The sequence below is a fragment of the Protopterus annectens genome, chromosome 1.part1 (genome assembly GCF_019279795.1).
Source record: "Protopterus annectens isolate FY-2018-M chromosome 1.part1, PAN1.0, whole genome shotgun sequence".
NCBI classification, from domain to species: Eukaryota; Metazoa; Chordata; order Ceratodontiformes; family Protopteridae; genus Protopterus; species Protopterus annectens.
Genome location: NC_056726.1, coordinates 554,587,182 through 554,612,162, shown reverse-complemented (window position 1 = coordinate 554,612,162; position 24,981 = coordinate 554,587,182). Strand labels below are relative to the sequence as shown.

The following is a 24,981-nucleotide window of genomic DNA, read 5'->3' as shown; positions in this document are numbered from 1 at the left end:
ATTTATTTTCTTCTACAAAAAGACATTAAGCTCCAGTGTGTCTAAAATCACTTTGTCTAGGTGTTTGTCTGACTGCATTAAGCTCTGTTCCCAATAATGTAGTAACTTCTTATCCCCTTAGCTGAGAACTCACTCAGCTAGAGCAATAATTACCACTCAAGCATTTTTCCAAAATGCGTACTTGGAAAATATTTGTGCGGTAGATTTGTGGGGTTATTGAATTTTGTACAGGACACTATAAGATGTGTGTGATCTCCAGGTACAGGTCTTCCCCAGGGCCCCTGCCATTAGGACTATGGTCCCAAGAGGACCTGTCAGGGGAATCAGCTTAGGATTATCTTCACTCATTACCAACAATGGACCTCCTCATCTCAGTTGAAAAAGTTACTGTAACAAAAAATATAGATAAATGGGTGCATCCTTGTCAACATATCCATCCTCCTTGTACTCCTTCTTCTTTCCAGACAGAACCTGGGGCAATACCCTTTGGAGTTAGGTTTTGTTGTGATGTATAGCTTTTGTGTTTGCTCTGCCTTAACACAGACTAACAGAGATCTAGAGGATGTCCTTATTTACACAGCATTACGCATAATAGAGAGGGGGTCACAGCAAAGGATTTAGATGCCAAGATGCCTAAGTCCTCCCAGTATGAGTCTCATCAGTTGAAGAAGATGGACCTGTTCATTTAGATCAATCATTATGGTAATGTCACTTTTGTTTTTGGAGCTTAATGATTACCAGAGAAGGCCTGACAACTTCAAAGTACCTTGGTAAAATGACCACAGTGCGTAGGACTTTTCCATGAGCTTAAACATATGATATTTTATGGCAAAAATGTAATTTTGTGTACTATATCCTGGCCTAAACCCATGTTGTGCATACTCATGGTATCCATTACATGTGCAGTGTTCCGTAACTTGATCCTAGGCAATTCTTTCTATTGTCTTAGTTAAAGGCAATAATAATGAGGTGGACATATAATCACAAATTTGCTTATGATGGGGTACTTTAGGTAGGGGGTTATAGCAGCATGTTTAAAAATTGTCAGGGACATGCATAACATGAAGGGAAGACTGATAGTAAAGATGGAGGTTTTGCAACATCTAGTGCTGACATTTACAGAAATATTGACTGTAGTACTTCATATAAAGATGACTTTTTAAATGGTACTTTGATGAGCCTTTGTCCATCAGTAACATTCTTCAGTGTATTTCCCGGCCAGTAACAAAGCAATCAGGCAGAGTAATAGCTTGCTAAGTTAATGTCTACACATGTGTGTCTGTGTGTGTGTGTGTGTGTGTGTGTGTGTGTGTGTGTGTGTGTGTGTGTGTGTGTGTGTGTGTGTGTGTGTGTGTGTGTGTGTGTGTGTGTGTGTGTGTGTGTGTGTGTGTGCATGTGCATGCGCACGTTGGGGGTTGTATTCCCTTTCTTTCATCAATTACATGAACTCATGATTTGTTCGGTTTGCTGACTAAGTACTTCATATTTGATTATTGGGTCTGCTTACCAAATGGGTCACCTCCTTCAAAAACAGCAAAGTAGTTATCTGAGAACACCAAAGCATTTATTAGGACATGACAGCACAATGACTGGTGAAATCAATAGTTAGATATTTACCCGACATGTTTGTTGTGTAAACTAACTGTTAAGTACAGACTTTCAGGGACAAATCTGTAATTGCACTCAGCTACTATTTTATACACAGTCCCTTCCTTAATGTTGGGAGCAGTATGGACTTTCACAGTTATCAGTCCCCTATTTTAGGACAGTGCCAGTGACAGACATCAGAAGATAGCACAGATATGAGCAGTCTTTATGCAGTGTTTCTCAGATTTGAAGCTGGTGTCCTGTCATCACTTCTAGAATTTACCTTTAACTACCTTCTCTCCATACTTTAGTTTTCATGAACCAGACAGAGACTATTTATATAATTCATATACTCCAAACCAGATGACCAAAACTAAATAAATAATTGCTATTCCATATCAGTAGCCCTCAGTACAGTAACAATGATGGAAAAAATTATTTATAAACAGGACTTTATTATTCTAATACAGGTGGACTTCAGATATCAGCACTGCATTTATGCCTCCATATGTTGCAATAAAAATTAGGGCTTCAATCTGAGCCCAGATGAATAATTAGTTAGGGAGATGGCATGCTTTAGGTCAAACACAGCTGACCAGCACTTTGTGTACCATTGACTGTAGCAGCTGAACTTTGCAATGCAATAAGCCTAAGGTTGCATCCATCAGAACAGCTCTGCATACTTCAGGGAAGATATAATATTATTTCATGGGAAAGAAAATATATAGTGCTGTAGTTTTCTGTAGCTGCAGCAGCCATATGAATCTGTTTTTTTCTACTGCACTCTACAGTAAGTGTAGTGTATCTGGAATGTCAGAATGCAGTGCTGAGTATCACTGCTCAAACTGTTATGTGACAGCAGAATGTGCTTTCTTTCCGTCACTGGGCTGGCAGGTGAAACTAAATGTAAACAGCTTCCATTCAGCTCAGTAACTTTGTATGAATTGCTACTGGACATCTACAGATGTGCTTAGCTACAAGTGCCCCTTGTGGGTATGTGCAAGATTTTCTGAATTAAACCCCAAGTCATATCTAAAAAGTTCCACATGTGACCCCATCTAATTATTCATATATCCATAAATAAACTTCAAATGCCATTAGAGGTCAGATATATGTAATGGGAGAAGACACAAAACACTTCTTTGCTTCAACTCTCACAGCTGTACAAATGGGTTGCAATAAAATAGATGTTTTTGTTGAGCAAATCTAATTAAAAGCAAAAAGAAGTGTCTTATAAAGGTTCTACAGTCAAGATTAAATAAAACAGAAAGATGTCAACGCAAGAGACAAAGAAAAATCGTTTTATAAAGACCATCATACATATCACATCAAAATTTCATATTTAAAGTCTGTAGACTACTGGCAAAACTGCTAAAAGAAAAATGCACATAAATTATGTTACATGAAGATACAAACTTCTTACACAAAACAACCATCAGCATGCTAGAATAAACAAATAGCACAATAAGTTGCATCACTGCAGACAAGTAAAATAAATTATGATCCTTAGTCATTGGATGAATTCCCCCTTTGTGTATTACAGATAATATTAAAATAAGTTAATAAGTAAGAAAATAAAAGTTTTCACCCCATCTGTTTTGGGACATTATTAAGGAGTAACTACTATGAGCCTGTTAAGTTGACTGGTACATTTGTTGGAGTGGTGATGAATGCAACAGATATGCAAAGTATCATTATAACCCTGTCTGCAAAGAAGCCATGTACAGAGTATACCTATGAACAGCAGATTCATCCTTATGGAGTGTGAGATTTACTCAGAACTAGGTGTAATCTTGTATTTCTCCGTAAGGTACTTTGTTCTGTGTGCTTGTGCGGTCTGATCAAAGAGAGAATAAGTGCAAGTATATAACAATAAATGACTGCAGGCCTCCTGCTGTATATCAAACAAATAGCTGGGTCTTAACTAAGACTGTAAGTCATATGTTATAATAATTTACAAAAGCTTTACCTCTTACTATAGCTCTGAAATAATGTTTTGTCTGATATTTCCAGGTATTGTGGATATTGTCCTCAATATAAATACAATCATGGGAAATCCTATGGCAAGATGACTTTGTCACTACTCAGCAACCCTGAAATTTCACATTCTGGGCATCATGTTCTGCAAAATACAAAGTTTGATGATGAAAAGTACAGCATTGAAAGAAGGCACTATGTGGATTTGTTAAATTCTCGAAGGCCAAGATATGGAGAGCAGAAACTGACTTCTAGCATGATCCCTGGATACACAGGTGTGTCTATTATCATGTATATTGCACGTGCGTGTGCATGCGCGTGTGTGTGAGAGACAGAACTTGTGTGCACATGCACGTGTGTGTGTCTGCGCATATGTGTGGGTGTGTATATACACATGTACACGTGCATGCACTCAATTGTATGTGCCTGGAGGTATGCATATCTGAAGGACACATTTATTTCAGGTGTAAATCAAAAGGAACACTGAACTGGATTGCAAACTGTAATGTGAAACTGGGTTGAGACATGTCTTACTAACATGGTTCAAAATCACACATTTTCTTTTTTCTGACTGCAGAAATGGTAGCCCTAAGCACTGGACTGTGTGTAATTTATTTGGCAGTGTCTTCAGCCAACTTGATTTGCAAAACTATGCTTGAGATTTTAATTTCAGGATCAGTTCCATTATGTTCATTAAAATTAAATATGGTACTAATTTGATTATGACATACACTTTTGCAATGAAATAATCCATGTTATTATTTGGAAATAAAAATAATGTTTACATAAATCTTGTTTTAATTAATGCAATTAGCAAAAAGAAAGGAATAGTACTCCCAACTAATTACCTCTTACACTGTAAATACAAAATGTATACATGTGCTACATATTTATATATGCCATAAAAGTTATTTATCTACAGTATGCGTTCATTTGAGACCCCCTTTTCAGCTATAGCCCAGTCTATACAAGTTAGCATGCTATAAAATCTTAGTCATATGGTAAATCTGAACATCCTCAGTGTAATTGCACTTGAGTTGAGCACTCACCATGTTACTGGAGAAAAGTGACAAGGTTTGCACTGCATCAGACATAACAGCGAGGTCAGAGAGGTTCAAAATTGACAAATGTCTACATCAGACAGTAGATATAAAGCATCCTAACCAACTATACCAGATGGGTATAAACATTAGAGCCCAAAGGAAATTACTGAGGGAAGATCATGGAAGATTAATAAGTATCGCACACTGGGAGTAATGGCCATGTAGAGGCTGACAGTTCTAACGTAGGTAGAAACACCCTGTGCTGATATCATGAACCAGCACCCTACTTCCTCAGCTCTTCAAGTGAAGAGCAGAAGATATTAAAATCGGCTTATTAGAGTAAGCGTCCCTCACCCCCCAAGCTCTTCCATTGAACATTAACAAAAAAAATACTGCAATAATCTGATTACAGATAAAGCCACATACACCCTGAGTTTTTCTATTGAAGAGAAAAAAAAATTACTGTAATAAGCACACACACCCCCCCCCCCCCCAGCTATTCAGGTCCCATTTCTGTGCCCTGCTCAGACGCTCTTTCAATATTTTTTCTAATAAAAAATAATATTGTCTTTTAAACTGTAGAAAACTGCTTGCTACAAATACAGAAAACAGTTGCAACAGTTTATACCCTGCCTGCCCAGAGTGCTGCAGCACTCAGGTTTTAATAAAAAAAATTAAAATTTCTTACTTTTAAACTGTAGCAAACTGCTAGCTACAATGTAGCAAGAAATGCATGCTACAATTTAGACCATGTATGGAGCACTACAGCACTCAGATTTGACAAATGTAATACCATTTTTAAAAGAGAGGTCTGGATCAGCTGATTGTGTCCCCAATACTTTGCACCTGGGACATTTGCCCCTCTTGCCCTGTCCTAGCTATGCTACTGAACATAAGTGGGAGAGCATAAGCTGAGAAAAAGTGAGGCTTGAACTCAGGGAAATAACAGATATGAATTGTGCTTTTGTGGTGCAGTATCTGTAAATTCATTTTGCAAAATGTTTCCCAGAGTTAGTGTAGAATGCACTAATCTTGATGGCAGCCATAGCTGGCTTTGAAGGTAATTCACTGTTACTGGGACAAGGATAAAAAAGGCCTCAATACCTATTAAAATCTTAAGCTTAGGGCTTAGAAATACTACTATGATTTTATAGTTGCTGGAGAACCATAGTGTGAGGTTGTTGTACAGAAAGATGAGGTGCGTACAAGTGATGGGTGATAGCTTAACTATACATGTTTAAAAATGAAGTAGCAAAAGAGAAATTCATATCTGTCAGTAACAGGGGCCACCAGTGATAATGGTACAGTACTATTCTTATAGGTTCATAGGAGGTTTCTAGGCTATCTGCCCTAGATCCTTTACAAGCCTAATCATTCTAATCCCAAGTATCCCTATTTGTTCTTTTTGGGTAGTTCACAGAACAAATTTATGAACGGAGTGGGTCTCTGATCAACACCAGCTAACCCTGTCCATGAGGGACATGGGTGCCATGCCAGGGCAAATTTGCGGTCTCCCTTCCAATTATCTAGGCTGCATTTGAATACGGTCAGGGAGGAGCTCTTTTTTATGTGAATAGGAAGTCTATTCCAGAGAAGCAGCAATCTCTGGGAGACATATCTGTCTCTCCAATATGTTCTGTTAATGTTACAGGCTATGGTGAGATCCCTAGAATAAGTGACTCATGCCATTTGACTTACGGATGTGCAGCATTTCCAAAAGAAATTTGGAAATAACAGAAAGAAGCAGCAGATCTTGTATAGTGGAGCCTGATATTTAGTAGTGCTGACATTAACAACAAGGAAACCTTATGGTAGCCACTTACTATGAATAATGACATCCCTTTCAAGTTTAGACCTGCCTAACAAAGACAATAGTTTTCTAAGACAGAGAGAGAGGCACATGTGTTCATACACAGTTACTAGGTATACAGTCCAGGAGAATATTGAAGAGCCTAGCCCAGTTTCTCAATAGCTCCAGAGCACTCGCTGGTTATATGAGTTGCTCAAAGTCACATAGCAGACAAACAGAAGCTAAAGGAGTCAAATCCTAGCCCACACAATGCTGCGCGATAACGGTCCATTATCTCATGCACTAACTACTAACGTATTGTTTTATTTTTGAGAGTTTTAACTTCAAAATTTTTACATTGAGTTTTCTTTACCCCTCATAAGCTAAGGCAAATATGTCACAAAAGTAGCATTTGTGATTAGCATCCCTCATCATAGTATGTTTTCAATCAGTTGTTATAGTACATTTGAACTATGAGATGAGAAAAAGTGATCTGATGTTGTCAGTCTTCATTCATTCTTGACAAATGAGACTAGATTCCAATCCTCAGAAACGGCTCAGCCATTATACAGCTCACACTGGCCAAAAAAACTCTTGAGCTAAGACTCTACCGAGAATGCCCATCTCTTCATTACTTCAGATCTTGTTTGCCACTCTGTCAACAAGACATGTCAGCATTTGCTCTCAGCTAAGTCTTTAAATTTCCTTTTTTCCATAAATATATAGATTTATTTAGATATTTTCTTCTTTCTTTAGAACTGTGTCTATTGAGTGAGTGCCTGAATACTCCCCGTTACCCTTCATTATCATATAACCCTATAACCCTCTCTGCCTTTCTTACCTATTGAGGTATTTCTCTGTACCATTGTTGGTACCTCCTTTCCCTTTCTCTATGATTACAGTATCGTATCCTCACCTACCATAGTTGGAGTTTCCTTCTATTCTTCTCTTCTTTTAGTGTGTGTGACTGAGTCTGTGTGTTATTAGCACTCATTCTTGGAAAATGATGGAAAAACATAAAGGCACTTCTGGGTTTAAACAGTGCCAAGATTGTGGGAGAAAGATGCCCAATTCTGATGGGCATATTTCATGTGTTTACTGTCTAGGAGTTCCTCACCTAGATATATATTGTGATATCTGCAAGGGTTTTAGTCACCCAGCCTTAGTTGAGTGTCCGAATAAGCTCATGTTAAAAGACTTATTAAAGACTTCTTTCAGCGAGGCCTTGTCCAAGGCTGATACTTCCAAAACTGTCACTTCCAAAAAGAAGAGCCACTCGGCGGCTGCATCTCCCACTTCCAAAAAGAAGAGCCACTTGGTGCCTGCATCTCCCACAGCACCAACAGCCGCTAAACATAAGACTTCAGCTCCGACTTCCTCCTCAGAACTGAAAGCTAAAGTACCAGGACTCCAAGGTCAAGACTCCTCAGCACTGACTGCTTCTACTGCAGTGCCTTCAACACCAGCATCTGCACCAACTTCTTTGGTCTCTGGTTCGGTGCCGCCTTCTTCTCCTATGGCACCTCAGCAGGCTTTATCCACCCACTTTGTGCTGATAATGAAGGTACTCACCTTCTATAGACCCTTTTGCAGGCCAGTTGCCTAGTCCCTTCTTGGAATGACCCAAATCCCCCTCAGCTTTTTCAATTTGATCCTGCAGGAACCTCTCCAAGGTAGACATTGTGATATTGGTGGATCAGCTGTTGGCAGCTAGGGGTATCCCTGCTCCTCCTCTATCCCCTTTCCCTTCTGGAGCTGGGGTATCTTCTCAAGGACTCCTACACTATCTCCTCCTCTGATTTCTACCTGAGCTTTGGAGCTCAGCACTTTGAGTCCCCCGGTGCCAGCTGCTTTAGTGCCATTAGGCATCCCTTCCTCAGTACCAAAGGTGGCTCTGATATCTTTGCTTCCTTCTTTGGATTCTCGGGGTCAAGACTCGGCTGCAGGTTCCGAGGATCCTGGATAAGCTTCTGTTTTTTTTTATGTGGTTGTGGGTCCTGCCCCAATTGCTACCTCAGAAGGTGGAGTCTCAGAGCATGGTGTGACCACAGTTCTGAGGTGGTCTTCCTCATTTCTAGGCTTCCACTCTTCTTTGGGGGGTTCTGCCTTCCAGGTTATGGATAGAGCTTTAGCCTCTACAGGCTCTCAGCTGGTTCCTCCTGCATCAAAATGTCATATTGCTATATCCTCTGGTCCAGATCTGACTCCAATCCCCACAACAGGATAGCGAGCACCAAACCTTCAAGTTACCCCTGCACAGGGCCCCTCTTCTTCAGAGTCTTCCTCAGAGATCCCTGCTGAGGAACCTCCCCATAAGGAGACGTGCATGAAGAAGAACCTAGAGTTCCCAGAAGAATCTTTCACCGAGGACACGGTTTTCAATGAAGGGGAAGGTCCCCCCTAGTCATCCCCCTGATGATGTCTCCTCTGGTGACATTCTGGAGATACTCAAGCAGAGGGGTAACTGGAAGCCCCAAGACCTGACCTCAGAGGAGTCCGTGTACTTGCAAGCATTCGGTACTCGACCATCTACTTCCTGGGTGACCCTGCCTGCTAACTATCTTTTTAACTGATCACACAGTGGGCTTGGAAGGCCCCTGATTCCATAGAGCCTATTCCCTGGAGTCCAGACAGAATTCTTTCTCCACTGGAGGACCACCAATATTGGGCCAAGGGTTTAGCAGTAGATGCCATGGTGGTGGTGGCTGCCACCAAGAAGGAACTCGACATTGAGAGTCCTGCTTTACATCCTCCTAACAGGGAGTCTAGGATGATGGCCAGATTTGGAGGGCTGGTCTATGCTTCATTGACCTTTGCTCACAGGTCTTTGAACTTTATAGCACATTTCACTAGACTCCAGAGAGATCTGATTAAAGAGTTATGGGAGACTCTCGCTGGACCTGTGTCTAATGAGGTGCAGGACAAAATTGCCTCTCAGCTAGCTACCCTGGAGTCTATATCCAACTCATCTATGTGGCTTATTACACATGCAGCTGAAGGCATGACCAAAACAGTGTGTTCCAGCATTGCCATAAGGCACCACACCTGGATGCACCTGTGTGAATTCATGGAGCCCATCAATTCTTCCATTGTCAATGCTCCTTTTGACAGATCATGTTTGTTCATCCCCAAGGTGAAGGACACACTAGCCAGGTGTGAAAAGGAAGGAAAGACCCTGTTTGCTGTTGGCATTCATTTTTCTACTCCTCAATGATCCTACTCCAGGAATCAGAGGAGTGGGAGGGTGTGGTTCAAAAAGCTCCAGGAGCCTTTCCAGGACACACGTGGTGGTGATTCCCCTTGGGGCAGAGAGAGACTCCTTTTCTGGACAAGCCTACCAGCACTCCTGAAAGGAGGCCTGATTGCTTTCCTCTGGAAGCAGTTGAGGGGAGACTTTCTCTGCACTTGACAGTCTGGCTACAAATAACCTCTGATACTTGGGTGCAAAAAATCATTACCAGAGGCTATCATATTCCCTTCACTCTTCTCCTGAGATCTCTGAGGAAAATCCTCGATGTTCCACCCAGTCAGAGGGATCAAGCAGCCATAGAGGTTCAAAAGCTGCTAGAAAAAAGAGTCATCCAAAAAGTCCCACTAGACCAGATAAGATCCTGATTTTACTCAGGGATCTTTTTAGTGCCAAAGAAGACAGGGGATGGGAGGCTAATAGTAGACCTCAGCTTTCTGAACAATTTTGTTCAACAGACAAAATTCTGGATACAGTTCAGTCTATTCTTCCCTTTCTAGGTGAAAATTATTCATGGCCCGTATTACCACATAAAGATGGACAAGTACTCGAGAAGGTTTCTCGGCTTTTGGCTATAGGCCAGTCATTACCAGTTCAGAGTGCTGCCCTTTGGCCTCACCACAGCCCCATGGTGCTCACCAAGTGCATGGCAGCAGTCATGGTTCACATGAGATTACATGGATTCTGGGTGTTTCCTTATCTAGATGACTGGCTCCTCACCACCCCTACCAGGCATCGACTGCTGCAAGCCACAGATTTCATCATACATTTGTTCAGTGCCTGGGCATGACAGTCAACTATGAAAAGTCACAGCTGTCTCCCACTCACAACCTAGAATTCATAGGAGCCCACCTCAACACAGTTTCATGTATAGCTTCTCTGCCATTTCATAGGCTCCAAAGGATAAGGTCTCAAGCACAGCCCATTCTGGTAGAAAACAGAGTGCCCACTCGATTTGTTCTCCAAGCCCTAGGATCTATGGTGGCGGCCATCACCCTAGTCCCCTTGGTGAGATTTCACATGAGGATACTTCAATGGCTTCTGGTCTCCCAATGGTCCATTGGTTCTCATCCGATGACTCACCCGATCTTAATAACAGGACATTGCAAAAAGGCTCTATCCTGGTGGATGCAGTCAGAAGAATTTCTAATGGGCTGTCCCTTTGTTTCAGTAGTAAACACGAATAGCCAGCATGTGGGTGAAAACAGCAAAAAAACAAAAAATGTTTAGATTAAGCCAAAAGGCTAAACCCTTTTATTGTCCATACCGGTTTTGGTTGCAAAGCCTTCATCAGTGGAAAAACATTGTCATTGTTTTTGTTTTTTTGTGCCTTTTTCACCCACATGCTGGCTATTTGTGTTTACTTCTGGATTTGGTTCAGCCTTGCATTGTCGTACATGCAGAGTGCTTTTTACTGTGATGTCCCTTTGTTTCCCCAAAACCCAAGGCCATAGTGACCACGGATGCCTCCCAGATGGGGTGGGGGGGCATTATCTGGGAAGAACAGTCCAAGGCACTTGGTCTCCACAAGAGGCCAACTTGTACATCAATGTCCTGGAAATGAGAGCAGTGCTCCTAGCATTGCAAGCCTTTCAGTCTGCTTTTCCTCTGGGAACAGTTGTGATTCAGTCAGACAACATATCAGTGATATGGTATATCAACAAACAATGGGTAACCAAATCCTACCCCCTTTGCCGGGAAGCTCTCAGAGTGTGGCAATGTGTGATATCTTCCAACCACTTTCTTGTGGCAATGCATATCCTGAAGAACTCCAAAGTGATAGTGGACAAGTTGAGCAGACAAATTCTACTGCCTCACAAGTGGTCTCTCAAACCCAAAGAAATCTTTCACCGATGCGACCAGCCTTGCTGTGACCTCTTTGCCTCCCCAATGAACAATAAGTGCAGCAGCTACTTTGCCCTAATTCCCCCCAAAGGGGAGTCCCTGAGAGACATTCTCCTTCTCAATAGGCCTTCTGGTCTCCTTTATGCCTCCCCCTTTCCCCTCATACCCCTCTTACTAAAGAAAGCCCAAAGGTTGCAAAGCAACATGATTCTCATTGCTCCCTTTTGGCCCAGGAAAATTCGTTTTCCCTTTCTATGGCCTCACTTGATTCTCCAACTGTGGACTCTGGACCCAGTTCCAGACCTGCTCTCTCACCCACAAGGATTGGTGCACCCCAATCTCCACTCTCTCAAGCTCACAGCTTGGTTTCTCCAATTCTGTTAATTGCCAGGCAGAATAACATATCTTCCCCAGTGCAAAAGATTCTTCTGGCCTCCCATAGGTCTTCCAGCAGGAGACTCTACTCCAGTAAATGGAAGAGATTTTCAGTTTGGGCCTCAGAAAACAACTTAGATCTATTTTCGGCATCTGTTGAAAAAGTTTTGCAATTTTTAGCTACTCTGTTTGACCAAGGAGCTTCAGCCTATACCATTAGAGTCCAGTTAGCAGCCATTTCCAGTTTTCACAATGGCTTTGATGACTGTTAAAGTATGCTCAACAAGGTATTAAGGTTGAACATAATTCTGCTACAAATATGCAACATAAATATGGTATAAAATAAAGCTTGCTTAAATGTAGAAATAGACTTTAGCAATATGTGATTAGCATCCATACTAAATGACTGTGTCTTGAAAAATAAGGAATTTGCTTAATGGACATGTTTCCTACAAAATCAACAAGAATGTATGCATTTCACACTGTCAGCAGGAAAGCTGGTCTCTTGCAGACTTGGTAAAAATGTAAAAAACAGGATGTATGCATTTCACATTGTCAGGAGGAAAGCTAACCTGCTTCTTTAAAGAATGGACAACAGGAAAACAATCTGTACGTTTCTATTATATGACACTGTTAAGCAAGAAAGTTTGAATGGATATGCTTTCATCAAGTCAGCATTTGCACAAGATGTTTCCTTAAAAGACAATACCAGCATTATTTCTCTACAGGATGAAAACATATTTTTCTGCAAACACCAGCAAACAGATGTTTTCATACAAAGACCAAAATAGAATACCAAGGAGAAAAACAGGATGTAGAGCTACTATAAAGAGACTATACCAGATAACATTGTTAGAGGTATTTGTGTAGCAACACACATTTGTTCCAAGGTAATATTGTATCTCTAACATCATCCATGCTGTTTGAGAAGTAAAGTAGCACAGTACCTGAAGCTGTAACAGTAGTTCATGTGATTTGTTATAAAAAGTTATTTATAATTACTGCTTTTATGACAGAGTTTGATGCTGCATCAGTGTATATTCTGCAAGTTTCTGTGGGCAACAGTCTGTGAATGCAATTATAACTAGACTTTGATTTCAGCAGAATCCAGCTAGCAAGAACTTAGCATCTTAAAAAGACTTCAGTTCCAGCACAGTAAGCAGAACCTTGATAGTTAATTCTTCAACTGTCCTCTAATTTCCCATTGCTTGTGCAACTTTTTTCTCAAAGGTGCCTTATGAATAAAACCCCCGTTCAAAGATCCTATAGCTCCGTGGGATCTCACCTTGGTTTTGAAAACTTTAGTACTACTCCCTTTTAACCAGCAGCTACTTGCCATCCTAAATTACTTTCCTGGAAAACTCTTTTTCTAGTAGCCATCATTTTCGCCAGAAGAGTCTCTGAGATCCAGGCATTATGTGTGAACCACCCCCCCCCATATCATTTTTCATAAAGATAGATGTAATTAAGAACTTACCCTTCATTCCCTCCTAAGGTGGTCTCTGAATCTAATATCAATCAAACCAAATTTTCCAAAAAAGGTGAATATTGCTTACACTCACTGGACGTTCACAGGCAATTGTGTTTTTACCTGAACATGACTAAAGAGTTCAGGAAATCAGATCAACTGTTATTTCCTTTTCTGGTCCAATGGTAGGACAAGCCATATCAAAAGTGACCTTATCAAAATAGCTGAGAGATTGTGTTACCTTTATTTATGCACATACCAATCATAAGTTACCTGTGTCTGTTAAAGTGCATTCAGCTAGATCATTTGCCACTTCAGCTGTTTTCCATTCCAAAGCTTCTATGGACGAAATTTATGCAGCTGCAACTTGGGCTAAACCTCATATCTTTATCATTCATGGTCTCCAGGGGAAGAGCATCCTTTGGGTCTATGGTTCTCAGGAATATTCTTCCATAAGGCCACCCAGAAACTAAAGTAGCTGGGGACTCTGTCCCATTCGTCAAGAATGAACGAAGCTTGACAACATCAGATGAAGAAGTTATGTACTCACCATAATGTTCCATCTGTGTTGTCGATCTTCATTCATTCTTAACACCCCACCCACCTTCCCCCTCCTGTAGATGTCCTGGGGGATCGAACCCTTGTCCTGGTTTGTCATAGGGTGTTTAACTTGGACATTGTTTCTGCTTATATCTGTCTATGGTGCTGCTGTTATATGCAAACTCAATCTGAGGTAATGAAAAGAGGACATTGTAGGTAGAGTCTTAGCTTGAGAGTTTTTTGACTGGTGCGAGTTGTATAACATCCAAGCCAGTTCTGAGGATCAGAACTGAGTCCCATTTGTCAAGAATGAACAAAGATCAACAACACAGATGGAATGTTATGGTGAGTACATAACTTCTTTTTCATGTGTAGCTGTATATGTTTTATCGCTCTCTCTCACCATACATAACTTCATAAAAAACCTCCAATAACACTGCCATTGCACAAGATACACTCAAAAACATAACCATTCATGAACACACACAAACAACACTATATCTATCCCCTAACCTTACCCGGACTCTAACCCTAAAATACACAAACAAACAAACAAACAGCACCTATCCTTCACTCAACCCTGATCATAACCCTAGCTCACATACACCCAAACACTCTCAACCTTCCAACCCCACTTAAGTGTCTCAACATTACATACCATTGATATTTCAACCACTCGGCTATCCGAACCATCAATATTAAAACACACCCCCTGATTTTGTTGAAGAATTGGCATTCAACAAAACTCTGCGGACCCATAATATGTACATATATACACACACACATATATATATATATATATATATATATATATATATATATATATATATATATATATACATGGATCTATTAAAATTGATCGAATACCAATTGTATCCGCATATATAATGTCGAAACAAATTGAGTGACATTAGGCATGTTGACATGCATGTGCAAGAATTAATCTCAGTGTATAAAAAACATTAAAAAAAGACACACAAAGCATTATTTTTTGGTGGGGCAAGCTCCTTGTACCCCACACACCCCCTGCTAATGATATATTCTAACTCCATTGCACAGTCCCTGGTGAAAAGGGTATCTCCCCTACCCAGGGACTGCCGATCTTGCACACCTGCCATCCATCTGTTTAGTTGACCAAACTGTATCGCTTAATCGATTAACTAGATATCATCTAAAATACTATTTGACAAAGTTACAGACATCCATATATATGCTGTATATATAAAGATATATATATATATATATATAGATATATATATATATATATATATATATATATATATATATATATATATATATGTATATATATATATATATATATATATATATATGTATATTTACACACACACACACACACACACACACACGCATGCATGCATGCACACACAGACACACACACACACACACACATATATATATATCTACATATATGCATATATATATATGTATATATATATATATATATATATATATATATATATATATATATATATATATATATATACATATATATATATATATATATATATATATATATATATATATATATATATATATACACATATACACACACACACACAGATATATATATATATATATATATATATATATATATATATATATATATACATATATATATATATATATATATATATATATATATATATATATATATATATATATATATATATATATATATATATATATATATATATATATATGCATATGTATTTTAAGGGATCATTTGCATATCTCTCAGGTGCCTCTAATACCAGAGGTTTAAGGAATCACACAGTGTAAACTCTGGCTTGGCTATATATATATATATATATATATATATATATATATATACATACATATATATATATATATATATATATATATATATATATATATATATATACATATATATGGGTCTACTGTGCAGTTTCGAAATACTGAAATCCTGAATTTCAGTATTTCGAAATTACAAAGCCGAAAACCCAAGCACAACTCACAATTCCGAAAACACACAACCGCGAAATTCAAAATGCCGAAACTGCACTACACATATAGTACACACATAAACAAACACAAAACTTCCCCCCACAATCAAATAAATACATCTATACTATAGATAAGCAGGGGGGCAAGCCCCCCTATGCCCCCCATTTGGGGGGGCAAGCCCCCACACCCCCCTACTTATATATTCTAACTCCGAGATCGCACAAGCAGAAACAAAAAAACTCACACACACATATCTTACAGTCCTTCACACACACATATCACAGTCACAACACACACTTACACACACTAAAGCCCCTAACCAACACATTTACACACACAAACTTACCTAAATTCAGCACATACATCCATACACCGCACCAGCGGAAACAGAAATTCAACATCTCTGTGCTTCGGAATTTTGAATTTCACTCTTCTGCCGGTTTCGGAACTTTGAGTTTTCGGCTTTGTAATTTTGAAATACTGAAATTCAGGATTTCAGTATTTTGAAATTACAAAGTGGAGCCATATATATATATATATATATATATGGCATCCTTGAGGACTAATCCTTCTTTTATGCCTAAAGTTAATCCAAACTATCCATATCCTTGATTTCTTTCCTGAACCTAAAATGAGGGAGAAATGATACTACACTGCTTGGATATCCACAGATAACTGAGGTACTATCTTGACAGAACTAAATCTGTCAGATATTCACATCAATTGTCCATTTCTTGTAAAGGTAATAAGAAGACCAATCTGTGTCAAAACAGATTTTCTAAATGGTTGTCTAAGGCTATTACTCACGATAACAAAACTATTCCAGACAGAGTCAGGGCTCGCTCTACCGGAGCCTTGGCTTCATCTGTGGCTTTTTGGAAATGGTTGGATTCTAGCAGTATTCCACAAGCTTCTACTTGGTCCTCCATACATACTTTTACAACGCACTGTAAGGTCAGTTCCTTCTCTAAGTCCAGATCAGGCTTTGCTAAGACTTTTTTCTTTCCACCTCCCAAATGTAGTTAGCTAAGGTAATCTACCCTTATAGCTAAGGCTACTGCAGCAGTGATCATTCAAACATCTGCTGTTATGGTAAGTTTATTTACACTATTGTACTGCCTATGCCTGCACAAGCACCTACACTGGCAGCTTTCTAGAGCACAGAATCCCCTCCTCTGACTCTTTGTGATAAGGGATTACCTAAGCCATGCCCATCAGGGTAAACCTAACCCCTGTCACAGAAAGTCAGTTATTCGGTCTTTTGTGCCATCTATTGGAATCCCAGAGTTGAATCTCCTCAGCTGCCTGCATCGAAGGATTACAGCTTTTGGACTTAGATAACATCCCTTTGAGAAAGTCCCTTCTTCTTTATTATAATATACTTTTGTTTTCTTTCTGTTTTATTCAAAAAAATAATAATCATTTATTGTTATCTTTTTTATTTTCATATATTTGCTATTTACTACTACTGTTAATTGCTCTGGGAATTCTAACTTACTACTCTGTTTGTATGTTTTCTTAGTGTCTCACTGCTTTTTTTTCTGTTGTTTTAAACCATCTCTAGTGTTTCCCACTGAAACTAGGGTAGCTAGTATCTGTGGAATAGTCCAGATACAGGTTTGCTGCTTCTGAAAATGTTTGTAGTGGCTTGTCTGTTCTGAGCACATTTTCCAGGCCATCTTGAATTGGAAGGGGCCTATCTGCACGTTTGTGAGAGAATTGTGCTGATTGGGACCTGTCTGGTAAAGGGAGACTGGTCTAGGACTTGGAATAAGCATTCTCATTAGTCTTTCTGAATATGTTAAAGTTTTTTTCAAGTTTTTACCTTCTGGTGTTTAGACCCTGCATTTGAACAGGTTTTTGCTTGTTTGTGCATTGTGCAGCACTGTACACTGTTGTGCAGTTGTGCGCCAAAGCCAGACAGTTAAATTCAATAAATTTTCCCCAAAACCAGGCAGAAATGTCCATCCACTGAGCTCCTCCATGAACGATTCTGAAAATCCACCCCTAGTTACAACAATCTTCAACCTAGCATTATGGCCAGTTGGACTACCCTTGGTTCTCCTGCCAATCGTGTTGATTTGAGTGTCTTGAGGCAGTGTAGCAATTGCCTCATGTACACAGACAAGCCTCTACTAATAACACACTCTAGTACAGAGTGCAAGAGGTGTATTTACACCAATGATCTAGAATCCATGCTCTCTCTCATTCAAAACAGTAACACAGAGAAGGTTGTCAACTCATCCACCACTACATATGCACAGAGTGCCACTACTGATACACATACCACTGCTCATACACATAGAATGCATCAAACATGTAAATCCACATATGTGGAGGTTCTCTCAAAAAACTTACCAAAGCACAAGATTGCTACAACTAACACAGTCCCGATAACACCCATGACACATAGCAGCACCATTGTCTCACCTACCAAGCCAGTAAGGTGTAACACTCAAAAAACAAATGTTCTTGTCATTGGAGACTCAATAGTGAGACACATGAATGTCCCACTCACCAGGCTGGACAAAGAGAAAGTCATGGTCAGCTGCCTGTCCAGTGCCAAGATTCATCAAATCATGCATGCACTCAGGTCTCTCCGTAACAAGTACTGTTATGACTCTGTCATAGTTCATGTTGGTGTGAATGATCTGAGAAATACCTCACTGGACTGTATAAAGAGAGATATGGTTGATCTCTCTGAGTATGTGTCCCAAGCAGGTATGTCCCTAGCCTTGGGCAGCATACTACCCTCACCAAGAATGATGCCACATTATAAACAAAAATTGATTTCAATAAGTGGCTCAGTTTTGGGTATCATTCAAAGGGGATCCAGTTCCTGTCAGCCTGGGAAGCCATGGTCGACAAAACTCACTGCTTTGCCAGGGATGGCTTGCACCTGGTGCCGCTAGGCTTTCTGCTGCTGGCAAAGGCTCTTGCCTCCCCCATAGTGCGTTTTTAGGCAAGGTCTTTGAAACAACATTACCGACGTGAAATTAACCAATCAGAACAAAATAAGGCTCATGCTGCTAAATGCTAGGAGCTTAAACCAAAAACTGCACTCCATGGAAGCACTTCTGTCACTAGAAGATGTAGATGTCTGTACAGTCACAGTAACCTGGTTCAAGGCCTCAGAGAGTACCCTAGCCTTGCAAGGCTACAATGCCTTCCACACCTTTAGACCACAAAATTAATGTGAGAAAACCAAAGCAGGTGGTGTTTCAATCTATATTAGAGATAAATTCACCTCCCTTCTTGTTAGACTGGACAACTCCATGGAGTTACTCCAGGTCCAGGTTATGGTGGGTAAGACCCCCATTGAAGTCATAGCCAGTTATAGATCCCCCTCCATGTGTCACAATGCCCATGAAGCCTACATGACCAAACTGGAGACAATCCAAATTTTACTGAACACACTGGTTATGGGAAATTTCAATTATCACACCATCAACTGGGAAACCTATGCTAGCCCTAACTCGCTAGTGCAAACTTTCCTTGACTTTGTTAATTCAAATGCCCTGGAAAAAAATTGTCCATATCCCAACAAGGGGAACAAACATTCTGAATCTGGTCCTCACCAGCATGTCAAACAGATGCACTGCTGCAACTGTCAGACCTTCATTAGTTAAAACTGACCACAAATTAGTCATCTTCAAGCTGGCACTAACACCAGAACTCACAAAGGGCAAAATCAGACTAATAAACTTCACCAAGGCAAATTATACCCTCCTAGGTGAAGCTATAAAGTGCTGGAAGTGGTAACTATGCCAAAGCTTACACTGAAGCCCTGTATGATCACTTACATAAGTGTATAGAATCAGCTGTACCACAACGAATCAAAGCTAGAGCCCCAAGTAAAAAACAAGCTACCATGGCAGACATCCAGCATCTACAAACTTTACAATAAATGCAAAACTTTGTTGTCCAAGAAAAGAAAGGCAAAGTCCCACCAATGGAAAAGCACCCTCCTCAGCCTCAACAGGCAAGTAAGACAACTTATCAAATCCTACAAGGGCTCCTTTGAGAGAAAATTAACAAATACAGCCAAGGATAACCATAAGACCTTTTACAACTATGTATGTAACCAAAAGGGTAAGACCCAAGCATGTGCAGAACAAGAGGCCAACAGCATCATACCACTGACCCCACAGAGATTGCAAACCTGCTAGTTGATAGGTTTAGAGAAAATTTCACTCCCTTATTCCCTCCTAACTTACAACAAACCTTTCCCCAAACATCACCCCCACCCTACATATCTGAAAAGCAGGTCCTCAAAGCCTTGTCCAAGGCAGAAAACACAGCCTCTGTGGGACCAGATGATATCCCAGGCTGTCTAAATAGGCTAAAACATGAATTAGAATCATCATTAAGAAACCTTGTCAATCATAGCCTAAACACAGGCTTTGTTCCTGCAGAATGGAGAGCAACAACAGTTATTCCCCTCCACAAAGGTGGTCTAGCAACAGACCCGGGGAATTACAGCCCCATAAGACTGACCAGCCTCATCTGTAAGGTCATGGAATGCATCATTATGGATCTCATAAATAAAGACATAGGTGACCTCCAAACCCTGGATCCTACCCAATTTAGTTTCATAAAGGGCAGATCCTGCCTGTTAAATCTGGTGGATATCTTTGAAAATGTGCCCAGGGCCACTGACAATGACAAATCTATGCATACAGTATACCTCAACCTAGCAAAGGCTTTCAACTGAATGCCACATTCAGGCATTATCAAAAAATGTAGCAAACTGAATGTAAACCCCTTCATTATAAGATGGGTTGACAGCTGGCTCACAAACCGGGCACAGACCATCAGAGTGGGTGACTCCACATTAACCAGCAGAGTGCAACAGGGGTCAGTGCTGGTCTCCCTATTCTTTGGTATAGACTTTTCAGAAGTTCAGGTCAAAACTGGGAGGTCGTGGCTGGCCAAGTTTGCAGATGATGGCAAACTAGGTGCAATCATTGAATCCCCAAATGATGTCAGTATACTCAGTGAGGGTCTCACACAGACCAACGACTGGTGCATTAGTCATGTCTCAAACTGAATGCAAAGCAATACATCATCATTCCATATGGCACAAACAATGTCACCTCACACTATCATATCAACAATAATACCCTAAGTACCCATGAACATGAAGTGGTAAGCGACCTGGGATTGCAAGTTGACTGTGACCTTAACTTCGACCACCATGTGACTACTGCAGTAAGGAAAGCTTTCTATGTAGCACACTTGATTAATAAATTCATCACCTTGAGAGCAAAAGAAGTTATAACCACCCCCAATACTCAGCACTTATCTGGCCCATAATTGACTATAACGCCCAGTTTTCCATGTATTGTACTAAGTATCTGCAGCAACTAGGGAGACCTCAGAGGTTCCTAACAAAGAAGATCAAGAGGCTCCAGCATGTGCCTTACACAGCCCATCTAAAGCCCCTGTTACAATACTCCATATCATATAGAGTTCTTAGGGGAGACTTATGTCTGGCCTACAGAGCAGTCCAAGTCCCGAACCTAATGAACTTGCTGCATATCCATAAATCAAACAGCACTAGGGCTACCCATTCCATGCACCTAAATATGGCCTGCAGCTTAAATAGGACATGCTGGAAGGACAGATTTATCTCCCAATGACTGCTTGTCTTTGGAACAGGCTACCAATTCATGTAAAACAGAGCACCTCTATAACACTGTTCAAGAGGAACCTGGATGAGTGGCTGGGGCACCATAAATTCTTACCAGGGATAATGGCCACAACCCTCACAGACATGGGCAGTCAGCGCTTAATGCAATCTTGGGTATTGACTAGCATTTCTATAGTATTACATTGGGATGAAACGGCTAGGCTTAAAATGACCCCTGGGTCAATAGCCTAGTAATCTCCTATGATCCTATGATCCTATAATACTACTTTTAAGCAGTTACGGAGATTTTTGAAAATTATTTTTGACCTGTAATGGGAAGATGAAGTTCTGTAGTGTCAGCTGAACATTAGGGACTGTCTCTTGGCCTAAGCCAGTAATGGTGAACCTATGACACGAGTGTCAAAGGTGACACACCACGAAGTTTTGGGTGACACACTAGCATTCACCAACACCCAAGTTACCAAAGAAACTGAATGAACAAAAATACAAGAAATATGTGACCCTGTACTTATTTATTAAGACCCAACAATAAAAAAGTCATTAACTGATGTTAATCAAATCAAATGCAATGCATTCCATATTTTTTCCAGTTCAATTCAAAATGACTATTAAAAGTAGGGTAATTTTCTGGTACATTATTTTAAGCTCATTTATCAGTGCGCATATTGTTTTCTCTATTGTAAGTCACTATTTTTTCTTTTACTTTTTAATTCATATCAGCACATGATTGGACTGTATTTTTTTAAATGAATGAATATGTAAAGAATTGTTTCCCTTTTGTCGGGGGAAGGGGGCGGGTGACACACCAGCAGAGTCAAGACAGGCATTTTCCAAATTTTTGCATGCCGTGCCCAAAAGGTTCACCATCACTGGCCTAAGCCTAAAAGGTGTGAAAAGCAAAGTGCAGTAAATATTAAGATACTTAAAAATAACAAAAATAACAAAATAATCCACCAAAATAATCAAATTATCATAAAAAATGTTAATAACAAATTGTGTTCTAGGGGTCTATGGTCATACATCGAAGAAAAACTTCATTGAATGGCTGTTCCATGAACAGTAATCTGTGAACTTCACTTTCTTCGAAGAGTGAAGTCATTGTAAAAAAAAAAATCATAAAAAGGTAATAGTTGGCCAACAACAAACTGCACTGTATAATGGTAAACTAAACAAAACCTTTTTTAAAATTTTCCCTTTTCCCCTCTGTAGTGCGGTGTCAGAGTTGGTATATATAGTTGGGGGGGGGCTGTGATTTTTTTTTTTTTTTACAATTATTTCACTCTTTGATGAAAGCAATGTTTGGGGATTACTGATCGTGGAATAACCATTCGATTAAGTTTTTCTTCCATGTGTGAACATAGACCCATGCTCTAGTCTAACCCATAGCAAATGCAAAATAGCAAAATAGCTATTATCTCATTTATCATGACCCAACTACAACTGAATACAAAATAAAATGAGGGTATCTGAAAAGTAGTTTCTCTAGTGATATGCAATAATTGGCTTGGTAGCTGAAAGCCTAGATAGAATACACACATAAAATGAGTACAATACATGACCCCCCTTAAGTAATTTAGTACTCAACCCTTTCTAGCCTCTTAATTGGGAGGGTTCCCAAGCTGTGATTAGCACAGTTGTGTATATATATATATATATATATATATATATATATATATATATATATATATATATATATATCCAAGATATGTATTTTCTTAAATAGACATACATGCATAACTACTCCACCCAACCCTTAACCTGTAACTATCTCAAAAGATCATAACTATCTTATTTAGGCTCTTAAACAAAAACTGTCTCAACTAACTGCAAATCTTTATTTTACTTAATGCTCTGCAACTTTATACTGGACATTATGGAAGTTCAGCTTATTTGTTTCCCCTCTGCTGCCAGCTTCATATCATTAGGTATCCTAAAGGAGTGTAGCATCTGCCTTATGCGCATAAATAGTGAACTCCTAAGAAACACAAGCAAATCTTTTTGTGTCAGGTTCAAAATTTAAGATACATGGAGGCTTCAGTCTTGCAAAAAACACAGACTGTGAGTGTCCCACTAACATACCATAAACTAAGCATCCAACTCTTGCACATAAATTAGTATCGTATGCTTTGGCTGTAAAGAAATTCTGAGCTAAGCTTCCTAGACCCGTAAGGATTAAGTTTCAGCAAAAATGAAATCTAGACATCACAGCTCATAATATCTCATAAGTTCATAGGTACATAGGCATATATTAGGCTAACACCCACTAAGACCCTTATATGCCTAGCCGTGCAAACCAAATGTGACCCACAAATTTGATTATATAGGGGTGATTTACTGACTGCCTGTGTCCATCAGAAACATAGGTGCCAGACCAGGGTGAATTTCTGATTACCAAGCCATTGGTCCAATTTGCACTTAAATAGGGATAGGCAGCACTCTTCTTCACATGGACAGGGAGCTTGTTCCAAAGAATGGAAATTATCTGAGAAACATATCTGTTTCCAATATGTCCAATTTGTGTCATAAGCAGCATTTAGGTCTTTTAATCTAGTAGGTTTGATACTGTTTGTTTTATGGATGTGCAAAAGGTTTATCAAAACAGGGTCCAGGGATGCCTTGTATGCCAGGCAAAGATTACCTCTCAGAAGATAATAAGTAAAGAGACAGGGCTTTGAGGCAATCATTGTAGGACATTGTGTTTATTCCTTGTATTCTTTTTTTAAGGAACCTTTCTAGATGTTCCTGTTGCTGCATGTGTCTAGTCAGGTACATACTGAAGGGGCATTATACCTTATGATTGGTCAGATGAGTGCCGAGTTGTTGTTGTGTCTTTCGGCTTTTCCCGGTTAGGGGTCGCCACAGTGGAACTCCGGTCCGCTAATGATTGGCAGTAGATTTTTACATACCAAGTTGCCAGCTCTGATGCACAACCTTCAACAAAGGTCTCTACACAGAAGACGCTTTAGCTGAGAATCGAACAGGACAACGTCTTACTGTGAGGCGACAACGCTACCGCAGCACCACCACTGCAGATGAGTGCCGAGTACAGTGGTATAACAACATCTGAGAACCCAGATGCCATGCCCTTGCTTATAAGTTGAGCAACATAAAAGGATTTCCTTACCACCTTGGAGTTTGGACATATGTTGTTCAAAGGTCAAATTACTATCTACATGAGTTTCCAGATCCCTGACTAGTGAATCAACTTTTTTTTTTTATTTACCCCTCATTGTTGGCTCAATGGCAATGCATTAACCTCGAAACAGGACAAGCCTATTTGAATTTGTTAATTGACTTTTTTATACCTATAGAAAATGAACTATGCAATAAAATTGAAATGCAGCAAATTGAACATGTGAAAGTTATGGGGAATGAAGCTGCTGACTTATTCCTCAATGACTTGCTTGACAAGGTGTTGATGTATGAGAAAAGGCTTATTCAGCAAAAAAAGAAAAAACTTGCTAGAGATAT

At 39.7% G+C, this 24,981-nt stretch overlaps 1 protein-coding gene across 1 annotated transcript in view; it reads left to right on the top strand.

Annotated features, from left to right (window-relative positions):
• Positions 1-3,323: 3,323 nt before the first annotated feature.
• FAM166B (family with sequence similarity 166 member B) overlaps positions 3,324-24,981 on the top strand; it is a 241,483-nt gene continuing 219,825 nt past the window's right edge. The window contains exons 1-2 of the mRNA XM_044087149.1: positions 3,324-3,397; positions 3,601-3,839. Coding sequence (XP_043943084.1) covers positions 3,324-3,397; positions 3,601-3,839 — 313 coding nt within the window. The remainder of the gene's footprint in view (positions 3,398-3,600; positions 3,840-24,981) is intronic.